This window comes from Rhinopithecus bieti, unplaced genomic scaffold (assembly GCF_001698545.2).
Source record: "Rhinopithecus bieti isolate Rb0 unplaced genomic scaffold, ASM169854v2 scaffold_1368, whole genome shotgun sequence".
NCBI classification, from domain to species: Eukaryota; Metazoa; Chordata; class Mammalia; order Primates; family Cercopithecidae; genus Rhinopithecus; species Rhinopithecus bieti.
The window spans coordinates 68115-90940 of NW_016803382.1; the positions used below are offsets into that span (position 1 = coordinate 68115).

The following is a 22826-nucleotide window of genomic DNA, read 5'->3' on the forward strand; positions in this document are numbered from 1 at the left end:
ATCTGGTCCTGGACTTTTTTTGGTTGGTAGGCTATTAATCACTGCCTCAATTTCAGAACCTGTTATTGGTCTGTTCAACTTCTTCCTGGTTTAGTCTTGGGAGGGTGTCCAGGAATGTATCCATCTCTTCTAGATTTTCTAGCTTATTTGCATAGAGGTGTTTATATTATTCTCTGATGGTAGTTTGTATTTCTGTGGGATCAGTGGTGATATCCCCTTTATCATTTTTTATTGCATCTATTTGATTCTTCTTTCTTTCCTTCTTTATTAGTCTTGCTAGTGGTCTATCAATTTTATTGATCTTTTCAAACAACCAGCTCCTGGATTCACTGATTTTTTGAAGGGTTTTTGTGTCTCTACCTCCTTCAGTTCTGCTCTATGTCTTCCCTTCTGCTAGCTTTTGAATGCGTTTGCTCTTGCTTCTCTAGTTCTTTTAATTGTGATGTAAGGGTGTCAATTTAAATCTTTCCTTCTTTCTCTTGTAGGCATTTAGTGCTATAAATTTCCCTCTACACACTGCTTTAAATGTGTCCGAGAGATTCTGGTATGTTGTGTCTTTGTTCTTATTGGTTTCAAAGAACATCTTTATTTCTGCCTTCTTTTCGTTATGTTGTTCAGTTTCCATGTAGTTGAGCGGTTTTCAGTGAGTTTCTTAATCCTGAGTTCTAGTCTGATTGTACTGTGGTCTGAGAGACAGTTTGTTATCATTTCTGTTCTTTTACATTTGCTGAGGAGTGCTTTACTTCCAAGTATGTGGTCAATTTTGGAATAAGTGTGATGTATTGCTGAGAAGAATGTATATTCTGTTGATTTGGGGTGGAGAGTTCTGTAGATGTCTATTACGTCCGCTTGGTGCAGAGCTGAGTTCAATTCCTGCATATCCTTGTTTACTTTCTGTCTCGTTGATCTGTCTAATGTTGACAGTGGGGTGTTAAAGTCTCCCATTATTATTGTGTGGGAGTCTAAGTCTCTTTGTAGGTCTCTTAAGGACTTGCTTTATGAATCTGGATACTCCTGTATTGGGTGCATATATATTTAGGGCAGTTGGCTCTTCTTGCTGAATTGATCCCTGTACCATTATGTAATGGCCTACTTTGTCTCTTCTAATCCTTGTTGGTTTAAAGTCTGTTTTATCAGAGACTAGGATTGCAACCCCTACTTTTTTTGTTTTGTTTTGTTTTCCATTTGCTTAGTAGATCTGCCTCCATCCCTTTATTTTGACTCTATGTGTGTCTCTGCATGTGAGATGGGTCTCCTGAATACAGCACACTGATAGTTCTTGACTCTCTATCCAATTTGGCAGTCTGTGTCTTTTAATTGGAGCATTTAGCCCATTTACATTTAAGGTTAATGTTGTTATGTGTTCGAGCTTCCAGGCCCTTGTTTACCTATTCAAGCCTCAGCAATGGTGGATGCCCCTCCATCAGCCTCCCTGCCGCCTCAGTTTGATCTCAGACTGCTGTGCTAGCAGTGTGCAAGGCTCTGTGGGCGTGGGACCCTCCGAGCCAGGTGCAAGATATAATCTCCTGGTGTGCCATTTGCTAAAACCTTTGGAAAAGCACAGTATTAGGGTTGGAGTGTCTTGATTTTCCAGGTACCATTTGTCATGGCTTCCCTTTGCTAGGAAAGGGAATTCCCCAACCCCTTGCACTTTCTGGGTGACGTGATACACCGCCCTGCTCCATGGCTGCCCCCACTGTCTGACAAGCCCCTGTGAGATTAACGTGGTACCTCAGTTGGAAATGCAGAAATCACCCACCTTCTGCATCACTCATGCTGGGAGCTTCAGACTGGAGCTATTCCTATTCGGCCATCTTGGAACCTCCATTTTCAACATTCTTAAAGAAAATAATTTTCAACCCAGAATTTCATATCCAGTCAAACAAAGGTTCATAAGCGAAGGAGAAATAAAATCCTTTATAGACCAGCAAATGCTAAGAGATTCTGTCACCACCAGGCCTGCCTTACAAGACTGAGGAACCACTAAATATGGAAAGGAAAAACTGATACCCGCTATTGTAAAAACATACCAAAATGTAAAGACCATCGACATGACGAAGATACTGCACCAACTAACAGGCAAAATAACCAGCTAGCATAATGACAGGATCAAATTCTCACATAGCAATATTAACCTTAAATGTAAATGGGCTAAATGCCCCAATTAAAAGACACAGACTAGCAAATTGGATAGAATCAAGACCCATCAGTGTGCTGTATTCAGGAGACCCACCTCATGTGCAAAGACACACATAGGCTCAAAATAAAGGAGTGGAGGAATATTTACCAAGCAAATGGAGAGCAAAAAAAAAGGAGGGGTTGCAATCCTAGTCTCTGATAAAACACACTTTAAACCAACAAACATCAAAAGAGACAAAAAAGGCAACTACATAATGGTAAAGGGATCAATTCAACAAGAAGAGCTAAGTACCCTAAATATATATATGCACTCAAGACATGGGCAACCGGATTCATAAAGCAAGTTCTCAGAGACGTACAAAGAGACTTAGACTCCCACACAGTAATAGTGGGAGACTTTAACACCCCACTGTCAATATTAGGCAGATCATCAAGACAGAAATGAAACAAGGATATTCAGAACTTGAACTCAGCTCTGGACCAAGTGGACTTAATAGACATCTACAGAGCTCCCCATCTGAAATCAACAGAATATACATTCTTCTGAGCACCATATAGCACTCACTTATTCTAAAATTGACTACACAATTGGAAGTAAAACACTCCTCAGCAAATGCAAATGAATGGAAATCATAGCAAACAGTCTCTTAGACCACAATGCAACCAAATTAGAACTCAGGATTAAGAAACTCACCCAAAAATGCACAACTACATGGAAACTGAAAAACTTGCTTCTGAATGATTGCTGGGTAAATAACAAAATTAAGGCAGAAATAAAGATCTTTTTTTTTTTTTTTGAAACCAATGGAAACAAAGACACAATGTACCACAGTCTCTGGGGCACGGCTAACCCAGTGTTTAGAGGGAAATGTATAGCACTAAATGCCCAGAAGAGAAAGTGAGAAAGATCTAAAATCGACACCCTAACATCAGAATTAAAAGAACTAGAGAAACAAGAGCAAACAAACTCAAAAGCCAGCAGAAGACAAGAAATAACTAAGATCAGAACAGAGCTGAAGGAGATACAGACACAAAAAAAGACTTCAAAAAATCAATAAATTTAGCAGCTGTTTTTTTTAAAGATTAACAAATTAGATAGACCACTAGCCAGACTAACAAGAATCAAATAGACACAACAAAGAAGAATCAAATAGACACAACAAAAAATGATAGAGGAGTATCACCACTGATCCCACAGAAATACAAACTACCATCAGAGAATACCATAAACACCTCTATGCGAGTAAACTAGGAAATCCATACGAAATGGATAAATTCCTGGACACATACACCCTCCCAAGACTAAACCAGGAAGAAGTCAAATCTCTGAATAGACCAATAATAAGTTCTGAAATTGAGGCAGTAATTAATAGCCTATCAACAACAACAAAAAAAAGTCCAGCACCAGACTGATTCACAGCCAAATTCTACCAGAGGTACAAAGAAGAGCTGGTATTATTCCTCCTGAAACTATTCCAAACAATGAAAAAGAGGGACTCCTCCCTAATTCATTTTATGAGGCCAGTATCATCCTGATGCAAAACCCTAGCAGAGACACAACAAAAAAAGAAAATTTCAGGCCAATATTCCTAATGAATATCAATGCAAAAATCCTCAATAAAATATTGGCAAACCAAACCCAGCAGCACATCAAAAAGCTTATTGACCACAATCAAGTCGACTTCATTCCTGGGATGCAAGGCTGGTTCAATATACACAAATCAATAAATGTAATCTGTCACATAAAAAGAATCAATGACAAAAAACACATGATTATCTTAATAGATGCAGAAAAGGCCTTCAATAAAATTCAACACCCCTTCGTGCTAAAAACTCTCAATAAACTATATTGATGGAATGTATCTCAAAATAATAAGAGTTATTTATGACAAACCCACAGCTAATATCATACTGAATGGGCAAAAGCTGGAAGGATTCCCTTTGAAAACTGGCACAAGGATGCCCTCTCTCTCACCACTCCTATTCAACATAGTATTGGAAGTTCTGGCCAGGGCAATCAAGCAAGAGAAAGAAATAAAGGGTATTCAAACAGGAAGAGAGGAAGTTAAATTGTCTCTGTTTGCAGATGACATGATTCCACATTTAGAAAACCCCATCGACTCAGCCTAAAAACTCCTTAAATTTCAGTGAAGTCTCAGGATACAAAATCCATGTGCAAAAATCACAAGGATTCCTATACACCAATAACAGACAAATAGAGTACCAAATCATGAGTGAACTCCCATTCACAATTGCTACCAAGAGAATAAAATACCTAGGAATACAACTTACAAGAGATGTGAAGGACCTCTTCAAGAACTACAAACCACTGCTCAAGGAAATAAGAACTACAAACCACTGCTCAAGGAAATAAGAGAGGACACAAACAAATGGAAGAACATTCCATGCTCATGGATAGGAAGAATCAACATCGTGAAAACGGCCATACTGCCCAAAGAATTTACAGATTCAATGCTATTCCAATCAAGCTACCATTGACTTTCTTCACAGAATTAGAAAAATCCACTTTAAATTTCACACGGAACAAAAAAAGAGCCCGTATAGCCAAGAAAATCTTAAGCAAAAATAACAAAGCTGGAGGCATCACGCTACCCAACTTCAAACTGTACTACAAGGTTACAGTAACCAAAACAGCATGGTACTGGTACCAAGACAGACATATAGACCAATGGAACAGAACAGAGGCCTCAGAAATAACACCACACATCTACAACCATCTGATCTTTGACAAACCTGACAAAAACAAGCAATGGGGAAAGGATTCCCTATTTAATAAATGGTGTTGGGAAAACTGGCTAGCCATATGCAGAAAACTGAAAGTGGAACTCTTCCTTACACCTTACACAAAAATTAACTCAGTTCTGAAGGAGGTCAGGGTCAAGATGGATTAAAGACTTAAACGTGAAGACCTAAAACCATAGAAACCCTAGAAGAAAACCTAGGCAATACCATTCAGGACATAGGCATGGGCAAAGACTTCATAATTAAAACACCAAAAGCAATGGCAACAAAAGCCAAAATTGACAAATGGGATCTAATTAAACTAAAGAGATTCTGCATAGCAAAAGAAACTATCATCAGAGTGAACAGGCAACCTACCAAATAGGAGAAATTTTTTCCAATCCATCTATCTGACAAAGGGCTAATATCCAAGATCTATAAGGAATTTAAACAAATTTACAAGAAAAAAACAACAACACTGTCAAAAAGTGGGCAAAGGATATGAACAGGCACTTATCAGAAGAAGATATTTATGTGGCCAACAAACATGAAAAAAAAGCTCACTATCACTGGTCATTAGAGAAATGCAAATCAAAACCACAACAAGATACCATCTCATGCCAGTTAGAATGGCGATCATTAAAAAGTCAGGAAATGACAGATACTGGAGAGGATATGGAGAAATAGGAATGCTTTTACACTGTTGGTTGGAGTGTAAATTAGTTCAAGCACTGTGAAACACAGTGTGGCAATTCCTCAAGGAATTGCCTTCAACACCCCTTCAGAAAATTACACTGCAGAAAACTACACTGCAGTGCACACTGTCCCTCAGGATCTAGAACAAGAAATACCATTTGACCCAGCAATCCCATTACTGTGTATATACCCAAAGGATTATAAATCATTCTATTATAAAGACACATGCACACATATGTTTATTCACAACAGCAAAGACTTGGAACCAACCCAAATGCCCATCAATAACAGACTGGATAAAGAAAATGTGGCACATATACACTATGGAATACTATGCAGCCATAAAAAAGAATGAGTTCATGTCCTTTGCAGGGACATGGATGAAGCTGGAAACCATCATTCGCAGCAAACTTACACTGGAACAGAAAACCAAACACCGCACGTTCTCACTCATAAGTGGGAGTTGAACAATGAGAACACATGGGCACAGGGAGGGGAACATGACACAACGTGGCCTATTGGCGTTGGGGGGCAGGGGAAGGGAAAGCATTAGGAGAAATACCTAATGTAGATGATGGGTTGATGGGTGCAGCAAACCACCATGACACGTGTATATGTATGTAACAAACCTCCACGTTCTGCACATGTATCCCAGAACTTAAATTATAATAAAAACTTGAAAAAACAAATGGAGAAAGACAAGAACGCAGAATTGGTTATAGCCCATACCACAGGGAAGCAAAGGAAAGGGAAGATGACTGTAGGATCAGTTTATTCTGGATAGATTCTTTAAGGGCTGGACCTGGGGCTAAGGAATAGGAGAGAAAAGCCTCTTCTATGTACCTTGACATAATCATACTGACTCCTAACAATTACTGTTTCCTCAGTAAAATTGTTGAAATTTAGAACGACACTCTTCAAATTAGCCACTAGGGGGAAGGGCAGCCAATCTTCTTTTTTTCTAAATCGTTTAACCACGTGAATTAATATATAGAAAACTACACTGCAGTGCACACTGTCCCTAAGCAGGCGTGGAGGCATGGAAGGACGCGAACGACCCGGGACTGGAGGGCGAGGAGGGAAGGGGAGCTGGTGCGAGGCGCCTGCGTTTTCTTGGGGACTGGGAGGGAAGAAGAGGGGTGTGAGGTGCCTGCCTTCTTGGGGCTCGGGAGGAAAGAGAGCAGGTCTGAGGCGCCTGCCTTCCTTGGGGCCTGGGAGAAAAGGAGAGGGTGCGAGGTGCTCGCCATTCTCAGGGTCTGGGAGGGAAGGGGAGCGGGTGCGAGGTTCCTGTCCTTTGTGAGGCTGCGGAGCCTGCTGTGAGTCCACAGGCCTGGTCTCCTTTCCCGCCCACTCTCCGACCTGCAGGCCCACGGCGCTCAGGGTAAAAGGGTCCCCAGCCCCGGAATCAACTCCCTGGGACTCGGAACGCAACCCACGCAAACCCGGACCCTGTCTCTCGCTGGCGGGGAGTGGCCTTCGCATGCAGACGTGGAAAAGTCGCCTCCACCCACAGCCCCTCCCGTGGACCCAGGCCGCCTTCCCCACACCCCTCCCGGAGCCCCCAGACCCTCCGCGGCGCTCCTGGTCCCACCCCCACTGCCCGCACTCACGAAGAGCCTCAGCTTCTCCTCGGGGGGTGATTTCCTCAGCCAGCCGCTGTGCAGCACGTGGCCACTTGTCATGCTCTGCCGGCAGGGCCGCTTCCGGGCCACGAAGACAAAGGCGCAAATGTTGGGTCAGGTGGTCACAGCTCCCGGGTGGGGGAGGGGGGCGGCAGGGAAATGGGGTCCCCAGCTCACAGTGAAGGTGCGGTGACAGGGCGAGAGGGTGCTGCTGGAGGTGGGGTGTGGGGGACGGCTTGGGGTTCCCTGGGACTGCGGGGTCGAAAGCAGTTCTGGGGGAGGTCGGGGTCAGACGCGAAGCTCGTGGAGAGGGCGAGACCGGAGCGCAGGCGCTCACAGGCGAGGGCGGGGTTCAGGCCAGCTGGGCTTCGAGTTCCGGTTCAGGCTTGCGCCTGTGGTTCCGGTTCCAATTTGAGGGGAAGTTTGGGAGTAAAGTTTAGACAAGGCCTCTGGTTTAGGGTTTGGGTTGGGGATTGCAGTGGGGACTTGCACCCTGGGTCAGCCTGGGTGCATCTCATCGGGACCACCGGGGTGGGGGACATGGGCTGGGCGGCTCCTTGGGAGGCGGGGACAGGGAGCGCAGCTGGTGGGGAGGACAAGAACGAGGGGCCCAGCAGAGCCTCAGGTGCTGAGTCCTATGCGCCGGGTGAGGAAAGACAACGGAAGAGTTCAGATTCCTGCTGGGGTTTGAATTCCAGTTCCGGATTCAGCCTGTGGTTTACCTTCTGACTTGAGGTGGGGTTTGGGGTCAAGGTTCAGGCTAGGACTTGAGTTCTGGGTTGCAGTTTGGGGCTGGGGTTAGGTTTTAGAGTGAGGGTTTGGGCTGTTTGTGTTGTGTATGTTTGTGAATGTATTGGGATGTCGCTGTGTGCACACGTGTGTACTTATGTCACTTGCGTGCACGTGTCAGTGTGTGCATGCATCAGTGTGTGCATGTGTGAGTGTTCGTGAAGTGTGGCACCAAGAGCCAACCCCTCTCATCCCATTTATGCCCCACTGTCTTATCCTGGTTGGGGTGGGCTTTACAAGTTCTTCCCTGGGCCAGTTGGAGGTTCTCATGTTGCCTGGGGAGAGAAGGGAAGGAGAGAAGAGGTGGAAGAGGAGAGCGGCTTGGCCTCAACCAGACCCTGCGTCATGGGGACCAAGAAGCCGGAGGTCCTTGTCTCCTGCCTCTGGAGGAGCTTGGTTTGCTTCTTTGTTCACACATTGTGTGAAAGCACGGTTGGGGGCATCTGATGTGCACAGGATCTGTTCTTGCCCCTGCAGATGTCTTAGAGAACAGGACAGACAAGGGGCGTCTTCAGTAAGCCATCCCCAAAGTGCACTGCCTGTCAGCTTACAAGAGAGGCACAGGGGCCCCATCAGGTAGCAGGGAGGATGCAAGGAAGAGGGTGTGGGAATGGGGGTGCTAGGTGGGGCCGGGTGAGTGGGTGCCTGGCTTCTCCTTAGAGCAAAGGAAAGTGCTGAAGAGTGTGAAACTGTGTTACATGTTATGCTTTATGTTTTGAGAATGGATTGCGGGAACAAGCAGACATGGGGGACCTGATGAGGGCCAGTGGGATGTCCACAGAGATAAGATTTGGCTTGAGCTGGTGAGAAAAGTGGAGATGGAGCCAAGTGGAGGAAATTGCAGGGTCTTGAGACTGAGGAGACATGTGGGTGGATGAGATATGAGTAGTGACCCTGAGGTGGGGAATGGGGGGACAGCCCAGAGGGGAGGTTGGTGAGGTGTATTTGGACCTATTGGGTTGGAACCCTAGGCAACATCCTCATGGGAGGACCAGTGGGTCCTGGTCAGGCAGACATGGTGCTCAGGGAGACATTGGATGAAGTAGGACCCATAGACCCTCTGCTGATGGCAAGAATGGGGTTCCTGGAGGTGCTGGCTCCCTCTGCAGGCTGCAGTTATGGCAAATCAATTCTAAACTCACCATCACAGCTCACACTGTATAGGACGTATGCCTTAGTATAAATCAGTTAGCCAGGGAGGCCACAGGGTACCCAGTTGGCTCCCGCCCTGAGAGTAGGTTTGAATGGGGTGAGAAGGGAGAGAGGCAGTGGCAGGGATGAGACAGATGAGCTCTTCCTGGTTGGAAGGGAGCTCAGCCCCTGCAGTGACCTCATGCCAACTGGGGCCTCAGCAGGAGCCCCCACCTGGGTCCCCATGGACCTCTGACTGTCTTCTGGCCTCGGGGTGGAAAGAACCGTCTTCCAGAATATATCCTCTCCAGCAACATTCTTCCAGCCCCCTACAGTGCACACAATGGGAACTTGAGGAGCGTGCAGAGACTGCTACAGGGCATAGAGGGAGGGCAGGTGTTGCCCCAAGGTCTAGCCTGCCCAGGATGTTGGCTTTGATGATGGTTGAGGGACTTATCAGTGTCTTGAGCCTTTTATATATATATACAGTGAATTTAAATTTATCCTCTGTGTCTCAAGTGGACAAAAAAACACTTTACTTTCCATTGATGATTTTTCTTGTATCTTCCATTGCATGGTTGATGGGAAAAAAATGTAAATTTCTCATAACTTATCTCTATTTCCTCTGGTTTGCAGCTGTCTGCACCCACCGTAGGTCTCACTTCCTCCTTCTGTGATGGTCTGTCCTGTGGCCATGGGGAAAGGTCTCTGGCACTTATGCTGCACTTGGGACCCTCACTGACCCTGGGCTCCTGGTCTGCCCACCCCTTCGGTTCCCCTGGGGTCACACATTGGTACCAGAGCCAGGAATGGGCTCTGCATTTCCCCTCTTTGAGCCCTGTCTGGCTCCTACAGCCCATGTATTGGTGAACTACTTGGGGGTCACATAGACCCTCCCCTCCCTGCTGAGCTGGCAGTTCATGCCCTGTGGGTAGGAGGAGGGGCAGAGGGAGAGCTCCAGGGGGTGGGCTCCAGTGTCCTCCCTCAGGCTTCTCACTGTGGGCAAAGGGCATAAGGCATAAGGTCCCTGGGGTCTGGACCAAGCTGACCTGGGTGTTCACCAGTCAGGAAATAAAATAACTTTTATCTTAGAAATGCAAGTGTTTCTAATTATCAGGTCCAGAAGGAGGCATTAAAATGAGACCACAGTCATGTCCTACTCCCTCACATTGAGCTGTGTGTTCATTTCTTGATACTGCTGTTGCCAGAAGTAGCTTTGAATTTACCTCATAATGCCACACCCCACACCCTATAGCTTAACCGTGTCACATCGGATGCCATACATCGCACCCTGTAGCTTAACAGTGTACAGCCCATCACTAAGGTGTGTTATTGCTATGAACCAACTAAAATTCCTGAGGAATTGTATCTGCCCCTTCCCTGTCCCCCTTGTTTTGCCTTTAAAAATCAGCTCATAACTGCTGCTAATTGGAGTGTATATTCAGGATAACTTGAATCTATGCTCCGGAGTTGCAATCCTGAAATTTGCCTCAAATAAACTCTCTACTGAGATTAACTTTGTCTCAACTTCTTCCTTGTAGGGTGACACCAGGGTCTCCTTTCCTGGTGCTGCGGCTTCCCTGGACCCTGTGTGGCAGAGACATCCCCTCCATACAGTGTTGCCAGCATTATTATGCAGAAAAAATCATTTTCCCTTTCAACAGGGAACCTAGTTCTTAGGATTGTTCAAAAATATAATTTAAAGCTTAAAACTGAGCACCTGGGTCTTAGCAGAGTTCCCGTCTTTCCTCAGAGTGGCAGATGTGACTGTCAAGAGCCTGGGTAGCTGAAGACAAGGCTGAGTGGGGCAGAGGTTGTGATTGTACCCTGACCTGTGTCATCCGCTTGCAGGCACCGGCCCTTCTCTGTAGAACCAGGGCATCTGCCAGGGATTATTCAGGCCCATGGGTGGGGGTCTGGCAGGGAGCAGTGCAGTGATGGAAGGTGTAGTGTGTGTGGTACGTTGGGTGGATACTTCTGGTCCCACCAAAGGAAGAGCTTCCTTTTGGAGGCAGAGGTCTCCTATGTCTCCACAGAGGGATTCAGGTCAGCTGGCCTTTCCCAAGTACCTTGAAAGTTACCAGTCTTAGTGTCACCTGTCTGTCATGCTGTGTGTGTGTGTGTGTGAGAGAGAGAGAGACAGAGACAGAGACAGAGAAAATTGTTCAGGTGGGCGTACCCAGTCTCTGTAGCTGCTGAAAGGCCCTGGCACACACGCTGCATGCTGCCAGGCGTTTTTTCTGTCCTCAGCACATGTCACCATCTGTACCCTGGTGCAGGCTGCTGTGAGCACCAGGCTCTGTGCTAGGGGAGCAGTGAGGGGACTGAAGAGACTCAGGGTCCCATGTTGAGGCTGAGCTGGCACATAGTAAGGAAGACAATGTTCCTGGCACAGGTGCTGCTTGATGTGGACATCAGGAGGGCTTCTTGGAGGAGGAGGGAGGGCCTGCTAAGGAGGAGGTTACCACTCCCAGGGTGAGTTCTGATCATGCTGCCTGAGCCCTTCCCTCATCCCATACTCTGCTCCAGACCTGGATGGGGGCCCACAGGGCCAGTGTGCAGCCGAGCCAGGACTGTGCCAGCACCTCACAAGGAGCCTTGGAATTCAGTGTGCAAGGGGCCACTGTGGTGCTCACCTGTGGCTCAGCATGTCCCTGGAAATCTGTGACCTGGAGGAGAGCAGGAGGGCATGGAAACACCTCCCAGGGGCCCCAAGTTTGGAGGCTATGCTGCCAGCGGAGTGTGAGGAGTGAGAGGCACCGCTGCCTGCCTACCTGCCACTGGAGGACCAGGCCCCTATATCCGCCACAAGCCTGCTCACTGAGACTGAGTGGGGTAGTAGTGGCTACTATGCCTTGGGCTGCTATGGGGGATGCAACCCTTCATCCCTCTCAGGAAGCACATGGAGCCCTGAACCCATGCCAGCCCTGCCCCGTGGCCTTTCACACGACCAGTGAGGCTTAGAGACCTAGTGAGGAGGCATCTGGGTGGTGAATGGTCCCAGCCAGAGGCATCGACTGCACAGGGACATCCAGGGCCCTCCTGTCTTCACCAGGGCTCAGTCCTGAAAGTTCTGGGGCCCAGATACAGCCACCTGCATCATGTCTGTCTTACGGAAAATGGACAAAAGTCTCTAGAGCTGGCCCTTGGCTGGGACAGGACCTCCCAAGAAGGGGCCTCTAGCAGTGGTTAGAAGTCCTGCCTGGATGGAGGCTAGAAGCTCCTCCTTGCCTGATCTGCTCAGGCAGACCTGTGGGGAGGGGCCTCTGCCCTCAGCATCCTGCCCACAGCACCACATTCTCCTGTCCCCTTTCTGGCTTTATCTATGGCCACTTTGATGAAAGAGGTGTAGTCTCCCAGCCTGTTCTGCTCTTACCCCTTAAAGGACCAGCATGGGGCCAGTGGACACAGGTGAGACACCATAACCTGGTGGTGGTGATCTCTCCACGCCTTCCATGCCTTCCTGAGGCACCTGTCCTAGATATTAAAAGGTACATAATGGCTTTTCCAAAGTGCTGATGCCTGGGAGGAGATATCAAGGGAGGGGTGGAGTTTGACCAGCCCTGGTGGGCTTTCTGGGCTCCAAGAACAGCAGGGTGCAGACTCAGACCAGCTCCCAGATAGTAGGGTAGAACATCAGTGGCAGCTCTGGGGACAGCAGAGTGGAGGCTTAAGGACGACTTCAGACAGTGGGGTGGAGGCTCACATGATCCAGCACTTCCCTTCTGGGTGTCTACACAAAGGAATTCAAAGAAGGGTCAAAGAAGTATTGGTACATCCATGGTCATAGCAGAATTATTCACCAATAGCTTAAATATGGAGGCAATTCTAATGTCAGTGACAGATAAATGGATAAACAATATGTGGTCTATACATATAATGGAATATTCTTCATTTCTCAAAAGGAAGGTAATTCTGACAAATGTTATTAAAATAACCCTGAAGATGTTAGAGTAAGTGAAATAGGTCACAAAAGACAAATACCATAGATTCTGTTTTTATAAGGTCCCAAGAATAGTCAAATGCATAGAGACAGAAAGTAGAATGGTGCTTGCCTGGGGCTGGGTAGAAGGGAGAATGGAGAGTTATTGTTTAACGATAGAGGGTTTCAGTTTTACAAGTTGGAAAGAATTCTGGAGATGGATGGTGGTAATGGTTGCACAACCATATGAGTGTTAATATTACTGAACTGTTCACTGAAGCATGGTTAAACTACTACAGTTTATGTTATGTGTAATTTAACACAATTTTAAAAATTGGAAAATAAAACGAAACACCTAGAGCCATGATCTCTAAGGACATATGTGTTCTGCCCGTATTACTCCTCACTCACTCCATTCCAACCCCACTGACCTTTTTCTGGCTCCTCAGACACGCCAAGCACTCCCTGCCTCCGGGGCTTTGCAGTGTCTGTTGCCCTCACGTGGAATCCTCTGCCCACAGATCTCTCTATGACTCTGTCTCTCACACTTGCGCTGCTCTAATGTCTCTTTTTCAGTGAGTCCTTTCCTGATCACCCTACAGAAAAGCACCCAGCGGTATTCTCTATTCCTTTTCCTTGCCTTGCCTTTGTAGCACTTGCTTCATGATGACATGTAGAAAGAATATGTGTTTATGCAATGGTGAATGTGATGACCACAGATTTTTTCCCCAGCCCTGTTCTAGGCAGAGACCGGGAAATGGGTCATTCCTGTCCCCTATTCCAATTATCTTCTTATATAAAGGCTTATTTTTTCCTTTTTAATGCTCTAACCTAATGTTAAGCAGTTTCAGTTGATTTTTTCATAAGCCGGAAGGTCCATGAAATCTTTTTCTATGGCCATTATTTTCTCAAACATTGCAGAGTCTTTTTTCAGTGTTTCCCCATATATAATGATATTCCTAGGAATGTCTCCTTGGCCTTCCTATCTAAATTCACCCAATGTGGTGTTCATATTTCAAGTGAGTTCAGTACTGCCTTCATAATTCTTGGCACCTTTAAACTTTTATTGTCCCTGGTAGGTAGTTGCTCATCTTATTGGTTAAATGAGTGATTTCGGCAATTTCACTTTTCACATTATTTTTATTTTTATTTTGAGACAGAGTCTCAGTCTGTTGCCCAGGCTGGAGTGCAGTGGCGTGATCTCAGCTCACTGCAGCCTCAACTTCCCAGGCTCAAGCGATCCTCCCATCTCAGCCTCCCAAGTAGTTGGGATTACATATATGTGCCACAGCACCCTGCTAGTTTTTTTTCTGTGTTTGTAGAGACAGGATCTTGCTATGTTGCCCAGGCTGGTCTGTAACTCATACACTCAAGTAATCAGACCATCTGGGTCTCCCAAAGTGCTGGGATTACAGGCATCAGCCACAATGCCCAGCCTAAAATGTCTTCTAGATAGAGTGATTTTGAAGATTAAGCAGGCTAGTGAGTCAAGCACATAGTACAACATTTCAAGCCCAAAAGCAGGGAGTGTGAGCTCCTGATGGTGGTGGTGGAGGCAAAAGGAGAAACAGGAAGCAATGGGGAAGAGACACTTGGGACTGGAGCTCAGGGCTCTTCAGGGAAAGAAGCTTCCAGGTCCTGGAGAAGGGGGTGAGACCCATGAGAGTCCCCTGGAGGCTCAAAAGGGAGGGCCAGGCTTCCCTGACACAGTGGGCTCCATGGCCTCCTCCCCTCCTTTTCACCTCAGGAGGGAGGGAAAGAGGGGAAGAGAAGGTCCTGCAGAGGAGGCAGGATGGCCGGTCGAGGGGGGCCTTGGGCGCTTTTTCCCAGGGCTGCCTCCTGCGGCTGCCCCAGGGGCTTCCTTGAACAAGGACTCCCTGCTTTCCAGCTGAGAGACAGGGTGGGTCCCCTGTCCCTCACCATGAAGTTCAATGAGTATTGGGGAGTCCGCATGAGGCCAAGGGGCTTCAGGCCAACTGCTAGTTCTCTTCAAGAACCCTTCAAGAAGGACCACCAGCTGTCTGATGGAGAGCATGGAGCAGGTCTGAGTGGGCAAGACTAGCACCAAGAAACACACCAAAATTGAAACATGAAGAAATACAAAACATGAACAGACCAATTACAATGAGATCAAAGTTGTAATAAAATGTCTCGCAGTAAAGAAAGCCCAGTATTCTATGGCTTTACTACTGAACTCGAACAAACATTTAAAGAACTAACACCAATCCTACTGAAACTATTCCACAAAATAGAGATGGGGAATGCTTCCAAACTCATTCTATAACACCATAATTACCTTTATACCAAAATCAAAGACACTTTAAGAAAGAAAACTACAGCCGGGCGCGGTGGCTCAAGCCTATAATCCCAGCAGTTTGGGAGGCCGAGACGGGCGGATCACGAGGTCAGGAGATCGAGACTATCCTGGCTAACACGGTGAAACCCCGTCTCTACTAAAAAATACAAAAAACTAGCCAGGCGTGGTGGCGGCGCCTGTAGTCCCAGCTACTCGGGAGGCTGAGGCAGGAGAATGGTGTAAACCCGGGAGGCGGAGCTTGCAGAGAGCCGAGATCTGGTCACTGGACTCCAGCCTGGGAGACAGCAAGACTGCGCCTCAAAAAAAAAAAAAGAAAGAAAGAAAGAAAGAAAACTACAATATCTCCAATTAATATTGATGCAATAATCCTCAACAAAATACTAGCAAACCTTTAAGCATTACATTAAACAGATCATTCTTCGTGACCATGTGTGATTTATCACAAGGATGCAAGAATGGTTGCAAATCAATCCATATGATACCTCACATCAACAAAATGAAGGACAAAGATCTTATAATAATTTAAATTAAGGCTGAAAAAAGCATTTGATAAAATTCAACGTACCATCATGAACTTGGGTAGAGAAAGAACATTATTAACATAATAAAAGCCATATATGACATACCCACAGCTAGTGTCATACTGACTGGGGAAACACTGAAATCCCCTTCTCTAAGATCTGGAACATGACCAGGATGCCCACTTTCACCACTGTTATTCCCCATAGTTCTGGAAGTCCTAGCAAGAGCAATCAGACAATAGAGAGAAATAAAGGGCATCTAAATAGAAGGGAAGAAGACAAATTATCCTAGTTTGCAGATGATAAAATCTTATATTTGTAAAAAACCTACAGACTCCACAAAAACTACTAGAACTGATAAATCCAGTAGCGTTTCAGGATACAAATGAAGATATAAAAATGAGTAGCACTTCTTTTTTTTTTTTTTTTTTTTTTGAGTTGGAGTCTTGCTCTGTAACCCAGGCTGGAGTGTGGTGGCGCTATCTTGGCTCACTGCAAGCTCCACCTCCCGGATTCAAGCCATTCTCCTGCCTCAGCCTCCCGAGGAGCTGGGACTACAGGTGACCACCACCACCACGCCCAGCTAATTTTTTTTGTATTTTTAGTAGAGACAGGGTTTCGCCGTGTTAGCCAGGATGGTCTCAATCTCCTGACCTCGTTATCCGCCTGCCTCAGTCTCCCAAAAGTGCTGGGATTACAGACGTGAGCCACTGCGCCTGGCAAAAATCAGTAGCATTTCTGTATGCCAAGAGTGAACAATCTGAAAAAGAAATTAAAAAGAAATACCATTTATAATAGTCACAAATAGAACTAAACACACAGAAATTAACCAAAGAAGTAAAAGATTTCTACAATAAAAACTATAATACAATCATAAAATAAATTGAAGACACAAAAAGTGAAAGATATTCCATGTTCATGGATTGAAAGTGTTAGTATGTTAAAATGTCTACATTACCCAAAGCAATTCACAGATTAAATGCAGGACTCACATTAACTGACTTCAAATTACAGTACAAAGCTATAGTAACTGTAGCACCCTGGTACTGGCATAAAAATAGACACATGAGCCAATGGAATTGAACAGACAATCCAGAAAAAAATTTTATACATTTTCACTGAATTCATTTTCGACAAAGGTGCCAAGAACTTAAATTAGGGCAAAAACAATCTCTTCAATAAATCATGCTGGGGAAACTGGATATCTACATGCAAGAGAATGAACCTATAACCCCTATCTTTTGCCATATACAAAACTCAAATCAAAGTGGACTAAATACTTAAATCTAAGACCTCAAATTTAAAAACTACAAGAAAACATTGAGGAAAGTCTCTCCAGGTATTGGCAAAAATGTCTTGAGTAATAACCCACAAGCACAGGCAACCAAAGCAAATATGGACAAATGAAGTTACATCAAGTTGAAAATCTTCTGCATGTCAAAGGAAATGATCAACAAAGTGAGGAGACAACCCACAGAATAGGAGAACATATTTGCAAACTATTCATCTGACAAGGGATTAATAACTAGAACAGATAAACAGCTCAAACTACTGTATGGGAAAAAAACCTAGTAATCTGATTTTTTAAATGGGCAAAATATTTCAACAAACATTTCTTGAAAGAAGACATATGAATTGCAAGCAGGTATGTTATCAGAGATATGCAAATCAAAACTACAATGAGATATCATCTTACCCCAGTTAAAATGAATTTTGTCCAAATGTCAGGCAACAGCAAATGCTAGTGAGAATGTGGAGAAATGGGAAGCCTGGTACACTGTTGGTGGAAATGTAAGTTGCACAACCACTATGGAAAACGGCTTGGAGATTCCTCATAAAATTAAAATAGAGCTTCCATATAATCCAGCAATTTCACTCAATTTCACTGCTAAGTATATACTCGCAAGAAATGAAGTCAGTATATTGAAGAGATGTCTACATTCCCATGTTTGTTGCAGCATTGTTGAAAATAGCCAACATTTGGAAGCAACGTAAGTGTCAATCAACAGATGAATGGATAAAGAAAATGTGGTACATATACACAGTGGAGCCAGAAAAAAAGAATGAGATCCTGTCATTTATAACAACATGGATGAGGGTCATTATATTAAATGAAATAAGCCAACCAAAGAAAGACAAACTTTGCATGTTCTCACTTATTTGTGGGAGCTGAGGATCCCACTGAGTTGACTTCATGGAGACAGAGAGTAGAAGGATGGTTACCAGAGGCTGAGAAGCATAGTAGGGGGGCGGTTTGGTAGGGGCATGCAGGGAAGTGAGGATGGTTAATGGGTACAAAAAATAGTTTAAAAGAATGAATAAGAGGTAGAGGTACTATTTGATTGCACAACAAGGTATTTGTGCTGATAGCACAACAGTAGTATTTGTACTGATAGCACAGTTTGTACTGATAGCACAACAGTAGTACTTGATACCACAACACTGAAATTGTCAATAATTGACAATTACTATAATCAATAATAATTTAGTTGTAGCTTTTAAAATAACTGAAATAATATAATTGAATTTTGGTAATACAAAGAATAAATGCTTGAGGAGATAGATACCCCATTTACCATGCTGTGATTATTACACATTGCATGCCTGTATCAAAGTATCTCATGTACCCCATTTATACACACAACTACTGTATACCCACAAAAATAAAAATAAATGTGATATAATAATCAGGTATGGTTTTGCTGGGATATATACTACATTGTTGTATTTTGCCCAGTCTGTAGGATTAGGGGGAATAGCTGTGGTAAATTCCCACAGAGGCAGTTGCAAAACTGCCTACACTTCTCTCTCCCATTTGCACTTTAGTTTGATAAAATCTGCTAAAGCTGTTTCTAATTTGCTACCTTGTAGCATTCTTCGGCTTTGTTTTGGAGGACTAGTAAATCAATTAGCTGATATTGGTTTGAAAACCCTGAATCACAGGTCTTAAGCATTATTTGGAATTCCTTGGCAAACTTAAGGTGTCAAGATGAGGAAATCCAAACATTGGAGCACTTAATTCTGACTTGGTATAAAGTGTGTATCTTATGTTTGAACCCATTCTTCTGTGAGTTTTGCTTTAAAAGAAATGACTACTATTTTTCTTCTTCTGTAGCTATTTCTGGACCCTTTGTGGTTTAAGAAGAAGGAATATGGGGAGGAGAAACAGAAAAAAAATGAGATCATCCAGGCAAGGAAGTTTAGAAAGCAGAGGTTCGGGAGAAGAAAAGAAGACAGTTTCTGGCACCTTCCTGATTTTAGAAGCTGATTTTGCTACTTTTCTTTAATTCTGAGGTAGTTTCAAATATTTTGTTGTTACCTTTCTGGAAGGAAGGAAGTTTATCATTTCCACTTTTGGATGTTTTTAGGCGCCAGCTAAAATACAACCCTCATTTATTTTTCATGATTCCGAAAACTAACTTCTCTAATTTAGCATACAAGAAGACCAATTTGGGAATACTTAAAGTTCTTAACTTTGGGAACCTTAGATGTCTGTCATCCTTAGTAAAATCCTCCATTTATACAAATGTTTGCAAGAAGAGGTGCTGTAATTATCACATAAAACCAGTTGTCGTGCCCAAAGGGGGACACTGTCCTTGCCTGTCCTTGTATTTAGTGATTTTTTTTCCTCATTTTTCTTTAAAACAAGTAATTGGACTGTGGCTTGTCATTTGGTTAGAGGATCAGAGTGTGCCAATTTTGGGTGAGACTCCATGGTGTTTATCACTGAGTCATTTCTGTCCTCTTGTATCTCTCAGTTTCTCTATCTTGGTGTTTATTACTTCCAGGGAGATGCAAATCAAAAACTACCAGACCTTACCTTATCTTAATTAGAATGGCCATAATCAAAACAACAAAAGAGAACAAGTGTTGGCAAGGATGTGGAATAAAGGTAACTCTTATACACTGTTGGTTTGAATACAAATTAATACAGCCACTATGAAAAACAAGTGTGGAAGTTTCTCAGCCTAAAAATGGAACTACTGTATGTTCCAGCAATTCCACAACTGGGCATATGGACAAAAGAAATAAAGTCAGAATGTTAAAGAGATAGCTACACTCCCATGTTTATTACAGCACTATTGACAGTGGCCAAGATATGGAATCAATCACAGTGCCCATCAAAGAATAAATGGATAAGACACCATGGTATGTAAACACAATGAAATGCTATCCAGCCACAAATATATGGCATAACAAAATGAATGGCAGAATTCATTTAAGACAACACAGATGAACCTGGAGGATATTATGATAAATGAAATAAGCCAGAGACAGAGAGACAAAAAACACAGGAATTTATTCAAATGTGGAATCTAAACAAGTTTATCTCTTAGAAGTAGAGAGTAGAATGGTGATTACCAGAGTGTGGGTTGGTTAGTGGGGAGGATGCAAGGATGTTGGTCAAAGGAAACATAATTACAATTAGAGAGAAGAAATACATTTTACAAGCTCTGTTGTGCAACATGGCAGCCATACTTAATTATGGCATTGCAGTCCTGAAAAATGGAAAAGTAGTTGATGTTAAGTGCTCTCACCACAAAAAATAATAACTTTTAGATCATGCATTTGTTAATTAGCTAGATTTAACCATTTTATAATCTATATGTAATTCAAAACATCATTTGTACATAATAAACTTACACTTTATCTTCAATTAAAACAAATTTTAAAATCATGCTTAAAAAATTTTATTCAAGCTAGAATTTGAATGTAGCTAAATATCTTCAATAAAGAAGAAAACTAAAATAATTTCAAAATTAAAACTGAGAGGTTTGTTTGCCAATAGGAGCCATGTAAGAGTGTACTCGAGAAGAAAATAACGTTTTCCTGTATAAAGGTAAAATTAAAATAAAGGGGTGAGAGACAGACCTTGAGAATACAAAATCATAGTGGACATTGAACTGAGGAAAGCACATAGTTCTTCGCACCAAAAAATTAAAAGTTGTTGAGATATTATAAAAGTACAATTCACATATTTAAATCAGAAAGAAAGTTATGTGTTTTTTGTATAATTTGATTATGAAGAAATAATTTTTAGAAAATTTTATCACCAACTTGTTAAAAATAGATGGCATGGCCAGGCGCGGTGGCTCAAGCCTGTAATCCCAGCACTTTGGGAGGCCGAGACGGGCGGATCACGAGGTCAGGAGATCGAGACCATCCTGGCTAACATGGTGAAACCCCGTCTCTACTAAAAAAATACAAAAAACTAGCCGGGCGAGGTGGCGGGCGCCTATAGTCCCAGCTACACTGGAGGCTGAGACGGGAGAATGGTGGAAACCCAGGAGGCGGAGCTTGCAGTGAGCTGAGATTGCGCCACTGCACTCCAGCCTGGGCAACAGAGCCAGACTCCGTCTCAGAAAAAAAAAAAAAAATAGATGGCACTTCCATTGAAACTTTTGCAGAATATTGATGGCTCTTTTATCAGATCTGATTAGCACCAGAGGACTGACAGTGGCATAGGCATTGACCACAAACTTGTGGACACCATAGATGACAGGACCAAATACGCATAACGGCATTGTGGATGAGAGAGTGAAGTCCACTGAGTACATGAGCACAAAGAAATTCACCAGCATGAGGAAAGTCTTGGTGGCCATTTTCACTAGGGAGGTCCTTAATATAAGGCTGCTGCTGTGAAAGCGCTGGGAGTGCCTCTGATGCCTGGACAAAAGAATCAGCATGTATACACTTGAAAGGAGCATGATTCCTATGAAGAAGGCATCTCTGGATAACAACAGCATAAGAAATAGCACCCTGATGATGACATTCATTGGGAAAAGTATGCAATATTTGCTGATATTCAAAATTATCTGAGTCATTGGAATAACCTACAGTGTAGATTATCATATCACTACTGAAAGACAAATTGCTAAACCAAAAAACGAATAAGCCCAGGATATTGTATTTTGTAAATTTATGTTTAGATCTCACCAACCAGGAGGTTCTGGGGCTGATGGTAATGGCCTGCAGCATGCTCAGGAGGCAGGTGGTGCAGATGGAGAGGACCCTCATCACCTTGTGCACATAGAACAAAGCTTTACATCTAAAGTTATTCTGAAATTCAGTAACTCAAACATGTCTGGAGACAAAATCTCCATTGCAGTGAAGAGCATTACTAGCTGGACAAAGGCCAAATGACTGGTGACCAGGGCATGGGTCTTAGGCCTGTGATCCTGAAAGAATGTAAAAATGTGGAAGAGAAGAAGGAAGATGTTAGCTGAGATTCCAATGCTAGCTTGATACTTTTTAAAAGATAACATAAGTGAAAACTGTGTTCATCCTAATGGCATAGAAGAAACATATTTTGTAGATCTGAAAAAAAAAATTGACTTCATATCATCAATATTCTTTATGCAGTGTTTGAAATTATTAACGTCATTATTATTTTTATTTTACTCACTTATTCTTGATTAACCTTGACTATAAATTCTTAATAATGTACCTCCTGCACTATTTTCTAAACCAAATAATTATATATATATAATTATATATATATAATTATATATATGTGCAATGAATACATTTGCAATCATGCCTGTATAAGGTGCACACTATATTCCTAATGTCCTTTGCCCTCCATCTTTAGAAATCGTATTTTTATTATTTTGTGTTCTCTCATTTTATTTTTAGCACTCAATTCAGTGACAAGCATATAAAATGAATCACATTTGCACAGTTGAATTGAATAAAACATATGCTGAAGTGGAAAGACTCACTAAAACAAACAAAAATATATCCAATTGAGTCTTTCTCATGATCTATCACTTTGATATGGTTTATTCTTCACTCTTCCACGGTTTTTGATGCTTATGCTTCTACTGGGCCCACCATGATAATTCATAATAGTCTTCTTAGTTTTCATCAGCATATCAGCAGTTTTGATCCCATCTGCAGCCTTATATTCTCTTTGCCGTGAATTGTAATGTATTTCCAGTATCTAA

The 22826-nt window shown here is 43.4% G+C and overlaps 2 protein-coding genes across 2 annotated transcripts in view; both read right to left on the reverse strand.

The window, feature by feature from the left end:
- GAB4 (GRB2 associated binding protein family member 4) overlaps nt 1-9815 on the reverse strand; it is a 51415-nt gene extending 41600 nt beyond the window's left edge. The window contains 3 exon segments of the mRNA XM_017881965.1: nt 7188-7264; nt 7267-7371; nt 9770-9815. Coding sequence (XP_017737454.1) covers nt 7188-7264; nt 7267-7371; nt 9770-9815 — 228 coding nt within the window.
- A 2264-nt stretch (nt 9816-12079) lies between these two features.
- LOC108535719 (vomeronasal type-1 receptor 90-like) lies at nt 12080-22145 on the reverse strand. The gene is given in 5 exon segments (XM_017881975.1): nt 12080-12228; nt 14962-15099; nt 21233-21702; nt 21704-21947; nt 21950-22145. Coding segments are annotated over 5 exon segments (1197 nt in total).
- Between the last annotated feature and the right edge of the window lie 681 nt (nt 22146-22826).